Raw genomic sequence first — 11,339 nt, forward strand, 5'->3', positions numbered from 1 at the left:
TCTGAGGATGATTCACAAACCAGGTTCAGATATACACAAAGAAAGACTCACTGTTCATTAAAAAACAAGTTTAATGTAGTTTAATTTACACAACAAAAAAAACACTTATCAAAACAAGTGCTGTCAAACAGCATTAAAACAAAGCATTAATGATTCTGAACGAAAAGAACTATGATCCATTAACATGCATATCTTCCTGCATGTCATCCTCATCTCCGTTTTCTCCAATGTCCTGCATGTTCTCATGCATGGGGACTGATTCCTGCATCTCTTCCTGGATCTCCTCCTCCTCCTCCTCTTCCTCCTCTACCATGTTAGCTGCTCCTGAAAAAGGGAAAACAGACTGATGAGAAGCTTGATCTTTTTTAGTTCTTAAAAGCAGAGTATGTCCTATTATTTATTTCAATGTTGTTTGATTGTACAAAATGCAGCCTCAGTGACCAATACATTTTCTTCAAGGAGTTGTAGAAGCATCAGGGTTACAAACCTAAAGTGGACTACCGGTACTCTCAGGGTTCCCCACTCATTCACCAATGACTGAAAGCGGTTTCCCATTCATTTGTGATTACTGAATAATGTTTATGTATACATGTGTATTACAAAATAATACCTGATCTCAGCTCTCGTCCTGGGATCTGTCCTGACTGGAGAAGCCCCTTCAACCGTTCAACTTCAGCCAGTGATGTGGCATTAGCGATCGCATTCTACATGCAAACAACATTTACAAAGAGATGCATTATATCAGGACATCAGCCTATATGAATGATACATTAATACATTTGAGTAATATTTATTCAGCAAAAACACATCACACTGATTAAAAGTAGTAAAGACATTTATAAAGTTACAAAAGAGTTTCATTTGAAATAAATGCTGTTCTTTTGAACTTTCTACGCATCCTGAAAAAAAAAAAAAAAAAAAAAAAATGCATAACACTTTCCACATAAAAAAAAAAAAAATTAAAAATTAAAAATAAAAATCAAACTTTAAAATAATCCGAAATGTTTCTTGAGCAGGAAATCAGCATATTAGAATGATTTAGTAATGATGCTGAAAATTCAGCTTTGCATCACAGGAATAAAATGCATTTTAAAATATATTCAAATAGGAAGTAGTCATTTTAAATTTAAATTTTATTTCAAAATATTACTGTTTTTTAACATATTTCCGATCAAAAAAATTGCTGAGCCTTGTTGAGCAAAAGAGACTCCAAAACCAAAGTCTTACTGATCATAAAATAGTGAGTGTGTGTGTGTGTGTATACACAGTAGCAGTCGCCGCTCCACCACCCCAACCCAAAATGTGCTAAATAAAATAAATTTAATGTATACCCATTTACAATAATCACTTAACTCAAATTAAATGATAAAAAATACATAGAGAACTAGCTGACTAAAAACAGCTTGAAAATGCTATCACATTTAATTTGTATTCCATGTGGAATTATTCGACATACAAAGATGGACTCTTCATTTCTTTACAGTTTAAAAGTACACCATGTTATTTCATCGGTCAGTCTTGGAAATCGAATAGGTGAAAGCTTCTGGCAACATTAAATCCAAGAGAGAAGAAAAGAGAAAGAGCACGTATTCGCAAATGCACGGGACAAAGTTTGTGCACAAGCAATATCTGAGCGAGAGCAGAGCCATGAGACCACTGTATTTTTGAGATATATTTGAGAGCGCACATCCAGTTTTGTGCAAGTGTGATATCCGCCCACGATCGAAGATTTGTGCTGGCGCATTACATGGATGCGCTCTCTCGCTTTACAATAATGCACTTTTGACATTTACCATGACAGAAAAGTTACAGCCCAGTCCATCACATATTTCAAATGCATCCTCTGGTGTGTATGTGCATATGTGGGTGCGGTAATCCGGTTCTTCCATACCTTTATGGCTTCAACATCTGCAGCAGACGGTCCCATTTTCTTCTCAGTCTGAAGTCCTGCTCCTGGAGTAAACCTGAGAGCAAGAGTAAATTTGGGGTTCAGACAAAGTGAACATGTTGAAGATTGCCTCTGCAGCCTTTCAACCAGTTCCCACAATCAAGAGTGTAGTATCTTCAGTATCTTATCAATATGAATAAACTGATACAAGACAAAAGCCTTGCGCCAGCTCCCCTGAGAAACACTGCTGAAGTTTAACATGGAAATGTATCTTTTAACAGCCAATTCAGGGTCAATATTCATTCTCCGAGATGCCGAGTAACTCATAACTTCCACAGTCCAGTAATTCGGGAGAGCTGAGCTTGATCAAGGAGTTTCATCTTACGTTTTGGTTCGCTTGGCAATATCCTTTGCAAGCTGAGCACCTCGTTTGCCTTTGAACATTTTTTCAGCCTCCTGACGTTCCTATGGTGATACAGCAGAGAGTTCAAGCAAACATTCACAACAGACCATGACATGGACAACAGCCCCGTTCTTCACACGTGCAATGCTGAATTATCACAGACAACTCGATCGAGCCAATTCAATCTGAATATGTGTTTAAAGGAACAAATTAGCCAGAGGGAATTATAAAAAGTAGTGCTGCACGATTAATGATATCGCAATCGCGATGTCAAGCCTACGTACACGATTATATGACGCAAAATGCTGCGATTTTATATTAAATAAATTAGCGCTGTTAACGCAGCATCTGTTAATTTTTGGCATCCTTTGGCTAGTGTTTCATGATCCCGCTCTTATTCATGCAAATGCTTTTAAACCATTCATGCGCGATAAGACAAAAATGAACGCGCTGCCTGTGACACACAGAAAGACTCGCGCTAATATAGTGCGTGCACACAAAACAGCATGCCAGAATACAGCTCTCTTTCGAGCTTGAACAAACAATAACACACACAATTATGCCAAAATGTATATTTGTCAAGTATCTTCAGAACATAAGAGTAGTCTTATGATGAACGTGAAGAGTTGTGACTCATGAGAGAATGAGGCGTGTGAGGTCCGCGTCTCTGACAGCAGCGGCTGGTCTTAAAGGGACAGTACACAGTAGCCACTAATTATATCTGTCGCTAAAGTTAATCAAAGAACAAAGGGAACAGAGAAAAACACTCACTGCTCTTGACTAAAGAACTTTTTTCTTTAGGCAGATTATCACTAATCTGTGTGTGCATTTATTTTCCTTGAGAACCGAGCAGGTTGACTCATGAAACCATTTATTTATTATATCGCATATTGCAATCGCAATATGACATTTTCCCCAAATCGTGCAGCCCTAAAAAAAAGTCATGTCGGATGTACTAATCGGTGTGTGAAGAACAGGGCCCAGGCTGTTAACACACTGATAAATAAACAGACAACTAAATTTTGTGTGTGAAATCTTCCTGAAATAATCTGTCCAAAAGGAAGCAGTATGCATTTTATCAATGACAAAGACTGTACAATGTGCACAAAACAATTATTAGAAAATAATTAATAGTTTTAGAAAGTAAAACTAAAAGTGTATTTGCATCACAGATATCTAACAACATTTATCTCTCACTAATACTGATCCATAATTATTTATTCTAGAGACCTGATAGTAGAAAAGAAATCAATAAATAATGGTCCTAAACATGACATTGCCAAAAACGAATTGCACAACAACAAAATTGTCCACTGACATTATTTTTTAAAGCATAATGTACACTACAGTTCAAAAGTTTTGGAGAGATTTTTAAATGTTTCTGAAAGAAATCTCTTCTGGTAACCAAGGATGCATTTATTTGATCAAAAATTCAGTAAAATCTGTAATATTCTGTTCATACAATTTAATTTTTTTACTAGAATATTTAAAAATGTAATTTATTCCTGCGATGGCAAATCTGCATTAATATAGCATCATTACTCGTTTTCAGTCACACGATCCTTCAGAAATCATTCTAATAGGCTGATTTGCTGCTCAAGAAACATTTATTATATATTCTTATATATTTTTGTGGAATCTGTGACATTGTTTTTTAGGATTCTTTAATGAATAGAAAGGTCAAAAGAACAGTATTTATTTGAAACAAATCTTTTGTAACATTATAAATGTCCTTACTATCGCTTTTGATCAATATAATGCATCCTTGCTGAATAAAAACATTTCTTATTTTGAACGTTAGTGTAGTTAAAATAAAAGACAACGCATTGTGGTTTAATCATACCTTCAGTTTCACCTTCTGGAAGTCCAGAACACGGATCTGTGGGATTTTATTGATGACATATAACCTATAATGTTTCTTGTTGGTAACTGGATTCCTGAGGAGACTACAGAAGAGGAACACAAAAAACAGTTCAAATGATGATCTGAAGTTAAAACATTAAAACATTTGGGTGTAAAAAGAAAAGAAGCTTATTCAGCCGGTACCTGAGCAGGGACAACGATTTCACTGTCGCAAGGGGATCCAAATCACCCTGTTGAGCACCAAAAACAACCATTAGTACAAAATTCAATGAAACAAAACTTCAAATATGAATTAATGTGCATAAAGGCACAGCTATAGCTGAACTCACCAGCTCTTGAATGTTGTTGCTTGTGAGAATGAGCTCCTTCAGGTTTGGTAAAGCCTGCTCCATGTTCTCTCCAATACGGCTGCAATAAGCGAGACAGAAACACCAAACATTGTAGGGAAACAAACGAAAATCTTCTCTGCTTTTCAAGCACATGATATGATGCAAAGAAATGAAGATACGACTTTAAACTAATGCAATGATTTTTTAATAATCAGACGGTCTTGGTGTTCATTTTAAAACCATCATGCATCATTGCTCTGGAGAACTGCCCTCAGTACATATACAGGTGCATAGTGTTGTCTCATAATAAATATCCGTCTGATTCTCTCACCAGATCCTGTTGTTGTTCATCAGGAGTGTTTTGAGTCTCTTCAGCAGTGGAAACCCATCCAGTTTTCTGATCTCATTATCGGACAGATCAACGGTATCAAACTGATCGAGTGTGGCGCCCAGATTCTCCAGCACAGGGATCTTATAGCCTTATAACAAACACAAGAGCAGTTGATTTTAGACTAACGCGCATAAATCGTTGATTCACATTTCACATATGAATGATGCGCTTAAACGGGTTTTAATGAAGGTGCTTCGCTTACCGCGCAGGTCGAGCTCTCTGTCCCGCACAGGGTTCGTGTACTGCGCCGCCTGCTCGATTAATTCTGCCGTTAGCTTCACCATGTCAGCCGCTGAAAGAAACAATGAGTCTGATCAATAAGAGATGTGTTTGATCCAAAGTTTATTTAGCACGTATTACGCTCACACACGCTGCCGCCAAACGGAAGCGTCTGTTTTGTTCTTCTCGAAACAAACTCTGGGTTAGGAAGGAAGCCACAGCGCCACCAGGCGGACTGGAGGAGAGATGCGCCACTGCCAACAATGATTCTGATTCTGATGAAGAGTCTGATGTGGCGAGAACATGAAATAAATATTTGTCTATTTTTTGCAGCTGGGGTATGTCAGCTTTGTCTGATCACCCTTATTGAGCTGTTTGCCCGTTGGGTGTGCACACTTTGTGTTAAATCTTTCACCCTGTAGCCTTACAAATAGAAAACATGAATAACTTTAATAGACCCTTTTCTGTTGTAGCCACACATTATGAAAGGAGAGTTAAAATAAAATTGACTCACTTTTCTTCCATAAAATTAAAAATTTTTATTTGACTATTGGCCTACATTATTTACTAGAATACTAAAAATGTATTAAAAACAGCAAAGAACATTACAGTATCATTAAGTACAAATAAAAAAGGTAGGCTAAATAATATGTAGCCTAATAGTGAACTAAATTAGATTATTTTATATTGATAATACTTAGTACTGAATTTAAAAACATTGGATAAATGCAATATATAAGGTGCTGCATCTGTATGCATGCACTATTCATTTCACTGTCACACAATGCACAGTAATTTATGACTGCAGATTATGTCAAATTAAATTTACTCACTAACAAACTGAATCAAATTATCCAAAGAAAACCCATGTTAAATAAAACAAAGATTATTGGAGTGTGTTTTATAAGAAAATATTTCAGTATTTCTACTTTAAAATTACACTTTTAAATTAATCCAATGCATACTACTGTGAGTGTGCCCAGTGGACAGTTTACGCTGTTACGTAGACTTAGTACATTTTTCAAGTATGTACTTTACTGGAGTATTTTTATTTTGAGAAACATTTACTTTTTCTTCACTACATTCCAAAGCATAATATCGTAATTTTTACTGCTACATTTAATAAAAAATATTTTGAAATGGAATAACGTTAAACGTCACGTGCTCCGAGACGTAATAGTGTCCGATTCATTGATTCTTTTCAATGATCCTGTTAAATCGGTTCTCAAATCGCACCAAATTATTCATTCGCATATTGTACTGATCCGATTGCAGCTTTTCACTTCTCACTGATTTAATGATAGGTTTTAGAGCGAGTCTCTAGTGAATGACTGTACAAATTTGACTAAAAATGAGCCTAGAACCGGGAGATCCTCAGAACTTGAGTGCACGTGCGACCGATGGCGCTAAAAGTAAGTTACAAATGCCGAATTTTTGGATCGATACTTGTATGAAACTCATCTTTAGGTCACAACTGTCAGTTGTTTGTGAACTAAATATGTTGTAAAAGGCTGAGCTGTAATGCTTGAATGAATGCGGGCATGTCCATATCACCATCTCTGGTGGTGGTTGAGGAGAGATCCCCTGACATGATTGTAAAGCGCTTTGGGTGTACAGTAGTACATATGAAAGCGCTATATAAATGCCTCATTCTATTCATTCTATCTCTCTACGTTGTAGATTTTAAGTAAAAAGAAGACACAAAAAAACATTAAAATAACTCATTGCACTTGCATTTTCCCCACTACCGTCGCAGTTTCAAATGATGTAGCAGCCTTTAAATGTTATGCATTTATCCCTTTAGACATCTGTTTTTATTGTTTGTCAAAACACATTAGGCCTACATATTAGCATGCATCTGCATCCACGAATTTTCCTTATGACTTGTGCTGGCTACTTGACAATACATAAATAATAATTAATAATGATGATGACCCAGCAATTCCCACTTCCCTAGGTATTTTGAGCAGAAGGATTATATACTTTTACTCAAGTAAAATTGCACTTTTACTCAAGTAATATTTTATTAAGGTATGTACTTTTTCTCAAGTAGGCCTACTTGATTTTCTGTACTTCGTCCACCACTGCCTGTGTCCATGCAATTTACTAGCAATACATTTTAAATTAGCAATCCTTTTAAAAGACATGCCTGGCTGAAATCGCAACACACCTCTGCATTTATAACAGAACATGTATGGCATCCTGCTAAAAATAATAATAATAATTGTATGTAAGCAAATTCCTGTTCCTGGTCCAGTTCTATAACCCTGTATGATCAAGGAGAGCCATCTTCAAAGAACGGAGTGAAAGAAGAGCAACGGGGTGGAACATTGGACAGGTTTGGATGTCACTGATATGGAGCACGATTTGCCCTGCAAACACACTTTACCTGATGAGTGTAAAATCAGGATGGGTTTTATTCAAGAATGAAAATGTCCCATTTACTCACCCTCACATTGTTCCAAACCTGTATAATTTTCTTCTGTGAAATGAAAGGATGAGGACCAGCTGTAATGCTTCAAAAAGGACACACTATATTCTAAATTGATCTGAAGTCATACGACAGCTTAGAAATTGACAAATATGTTAAAATCTTGCATTACTTGACAGCTGTGGTCACTGAGTGTATAGAAAAGAGAGGCTTGGATGTTCTGCTTTATATAACACCTTTTTGTTCTAAGGAGGAAAAACAGACATGAAACAGGCTGGGACAAGGTGGTTTCGGTGTGGTGTACGAAGGGAGACGTTTGAATGATGATCTTTAAGTAAGTAACAGCCTGTCTTATTGTCATCATTTACTCCAAGTCCTCTTACTGTATCTTTTTTAATTTTTTCATGGTGGCTTTGAAAATATGACATGAAATGTTTATTAATTGTAACTTGTAAGTACATTACACTACATAATCAATATACAACATCTCATATTAACTTCAATCACAGACAAATTGAATAACAAATCACTATTTGGGAAATCACCTCTATCTAATGATGATGAAAACAGTCTGTATTGTAGCCTGGTGAATAAAGGTCCCAGCGTGCCTGCTGGACTGGCAGGACCACCCTGACCCTGACCACATTATGGTCCTTGACTGTCCCTCTCCCTGTGAGAATCTGGTACAGTTCATGAGGCAGGCGGCTCACGCTGCGAACATGTGCTGCCTTCGTGGAATACTCCACCGTGACATTAAACTGGATAACCTACTGATAAACAGCGAGACATCCGAAGTCAAGCTGGTTGGCTCATGCTGAGGAGTTCATTCAGGTCATACTCTGGTATGTATTATAGAATTAGTTTATTTTGTGCTAATGGATACAAAAAAATCATGTTGCGTTAATGCAAACCTCTGGTTTTGTCTACATATTTCCTCCAGGCATTGCAGCGTACTGTCCTCCAGAGTCCCATGTCAGGGGGATGTACTATGGCAGACAGGCATGGTCACTAGGGGTTCTGATGTTCCTGATGTTGTGTGGACATTTCCCTAGAGATGATGCTGAAATGGAAGCGCTGGTCCAAACCCAACCTGTCAACGGGGGAGATCTAGAATGAATAATTTGAATCATAACATGATCAAATGGAGCAGATGTAAAGTTTGAGGTAAAAATCAGACATCCCTCTCGTCTTCCTGTACAGAATGCTGTCATCTGCTCAGCGCTCTCCTGTAAGACAAACCAAGTCGACGACTTGTTCTGGGGCTAATCCTATCCCACAACTGGTTTGAGGTAGTGAAACCTAAAATCGTCTAAAAAATAATACATTTTCTCATCGGAAGAATTTTCCAAGTCAAATCTTTTCTTTTTTTTCTGTTTCGTTCAGGTCGTTGCATAAGGCCACTCCGGTTGGCGTCTCTCAAGCAGCTTGGCGTCTTGTGGGCTGCGATGGGCGACGCTTCTATCCCTCCACTCGCCTTTGCGTCTTGCGGGGCGAGCAAGCCTTGTGTAGCGTCTTGCACCTTGGTTTGAGGGAGCTGTATTTGCGTCGGGCGGCACTGCTTCCGGAGGGATGTGCACATACTTCTTTTGGTTGCCTCTTTTTGTTTTTTCCATCATGGCCACTCTGTTCCTGAGGTTCCTGTCTCACAGCTGTCCAAATGCCAGTAACAATTTAAACCATTTTTATTATTTGTGAAGTAATGTTCAGCTTTTCTTTTTAATAGTTAGCTTATTTCAGCAGTCTTCAAGCTTACAGATACAAAAATGTACCTTTAATTTAAGCTGTATTTATCTCAAGATTACAATTTCTGATTGTTTATTCTGTATTAAAATGTTCAATTTATGCTACAATGTAAAAATAAAAACCTTTACTGAACACTGTCACACAAATGAACACACAATCCCTCACGAGGCCACCAGAGCGCAGCACAGTCCTGTCAGTCCAAACCAGTTTCTTCTGTTCATCACTGAAACATGTTAACGGTCAGGGAGTAAAAGAAAACCACAGATGGTGTAATGAACATTTAAAAGTTCATTCCTCTGCTGAAACAGTTTCATTTGTAAATAATCTACAGCGTCGTTAGACTACATCTGATATTCTGCCCAAACGTGGAGGTTCATTTTGTTTTCGTAGATGTTCATTATTTTAAGAAAAGACAGTTTGATAAAGTTCAGCAGATGTTTTTAATGTGAGAGTTAAGATTGATACAGCAGGGTAAACCATAACTGCAAGGTATTTCATTCCTTAGGGCTGGCTGTGCTCACAAGTGAAATTTATTTGTGTTTCTCTTTGTCGTTTTTCTGTACAGTCATGTTTCATATTTCATATCAAGCTCTTTAATGACACTGTTGTCTCCTTGGTAAAGTACTCTAACTTATGAATTAAAGGTGTATTGCACTCTGTGTAGATTATTTAGGTTGAATATGATTTATTTATTTTAAGTTTAAAACATATTTATAATATATACTTTAATTTAATTATGCATTTTCATAGTTAAAGATCGAAAGTCTGGGTCTCAGGAGAGAGAAAACCAATAAAATATACACCAAAAATTTTCTTTTTTTCAAGTCATGATAAATGCATTTTTAATGTGACCTTCATACTGTATGTATGGTATAAATCACAAATCTCACAAAGATCTCTTTAACCCTGTACAGCCTGACAAATGAAATAAGTCAATTGAAAAAATGATAGAATGTCTAATCAAAATATTTAATAAGAAAATCTTGTTGTTTGTAGGCTTTTATGGCTTATATAGTATGATATAGTAAGTGAGAATATTGAGCTACTAGTTGAGGAAGTTTTATTCAGAGGTCCGAACTGAGCAAAAATATGCATTTTGGTGCTGATGTTATTATTCATATAGCTAAATAGATGTAATTCTGATAGCTTTTAATGTAAATCAATAAGATCTTTAAAACAGTATGACAGAATTCTTACATAAAATGCACGTAAATATCAGGTGTCAATATATCTCCCAATAATGTGTCGAACAATGCTCTGTTTTAAAACATAATACAATGATGATGAACAAATACATTTTCCTCAAAGGTCTGATGTATCATTTTTAATACTAATATTTTAACATTTTTTAAAAATATCTATGGATAGTTAAGTAAACATGAGTTGCTTTAGTCCAGTATGTATTAATCTTAAAATATTACTTACAGTATTTAAGTTATTCTTATGTTTAATTGATAAAAATCAAAAAATATTTCACAGCAAAGGTACGTGAACCACAACCTGAAGGTGGACATATATTTACGATTATACTAAAAGGCCTTTTACTTGTTATAAAAAGTATGAACTTTCAATCAGACGACAGAAGGCATGAAGTAAATTGTGTACAAAGTTTTGTTCCTTTTGCAAAGTATTGATTATGTTGATAATTTAAAGGTCTTAGGAATTTGTGCATCAAACATGATACAGTAGTTTAATATCTCAATTGTGTCTCCTAGAATGCCATGAGATTAAATTGATTTAAAGGGATAGTCCAAACAAAGATGAAAATCCTGCCATCATTTACTGTTGCTCCAAACTTTCTAACTTTCTAATCTGTGGAACACAAAAGAAGATGTTTCGAAGAACTTTGGTGTGCGATCAACATTTGACCCCTTTGACTTGCATTTTATGTACAAAAACATTCTTCAAAATAACTTTTGCGTTTCACAGGTTTGGAGTGACATTAGATTGAGCAAATTATGAAATTTGCATCTCATCGGTTTAGTTGAAATGATGGGGGAGGAGGAACAGTGAAAAAGACCTCTGTAAGGTCACACGTCTCCTAGAGAGATTCAAAGATATCAGCAATGTCT

At 36.3% G+C, this 11,339-nt stretch overlaps 1 protein-coding gene across 1 annotated transcript; it reads right to left on the bottom strand.

The window, feature by feature from the left end:
* Positions 1-53: 53 nt before the first annotated feature.
* On the bottom strand, positions 54-5,377 carry snrpa1 (small nuclear ribonucleoprotein polypeptide A'). The gene is made up of 9 exons (XM_084403559.1): positions 5,077-5,377; positions 4,815-4,962; positions 4,484-4,562; positions 4,338-4,384; positions 4,135-4,237; positions 2,274-2,353; positions 1,892-1,964; positions 611-704; positions 54-324 (listed from the first exon to the last, which is right to left on the bottom strand). The coding sequence occupies exons 1-9, from the start codon at positions 5,156-5,158 to the stop codon at positions 170-172; spliced, it is 861 nt and encodes a 286-aa protein (XP_084259685.1). The 5' UTR covers positions 5,159-5,377; the 3' UTR covers positions 54-169.
* Positions 5,378-11,339: the final 5,962 nt, after the last annotated feature.

Source organism: Rutilus rutilus, assembly GCF_951802725.1.
Source record: "Rutilus rutilus genome assembly, chromosome: 3".
NCBI lineage: Eukaryota > Metazoa > Chordata > Actinopteri > Cypriniformes > Leuciscidae > Rutilus > Rutilus rutilus.

What these genes read in the sequence shown, in the direction of transcription:
- snrpa1 (XM_084403559.1), bottom strand. Translation starts at nt 5,158, where the DNA reads ATGGTGAAGCTAACGGCAGAATTAATCGAGCAGGCGGCGCAGTACACG. An exon ending in GCAACAACATTCAAGAGCTG is followed by an intron (nt 4,385 to 4,483) that starts GTGAGTTCAGCT and finishes GGTGCTCAACAG; the next exon opens with GGTGATTTGGATCCCCTTGC. An exon ending in AAATCGTTGTCCCTGCTCAG is followed by an intron (nt 4,238 to 4,337) that starts GTACCGGCTGAA and finishes CCTCTTCTGTAG; the next exon opens with TCTCCTCAGGAATCCAGTTA.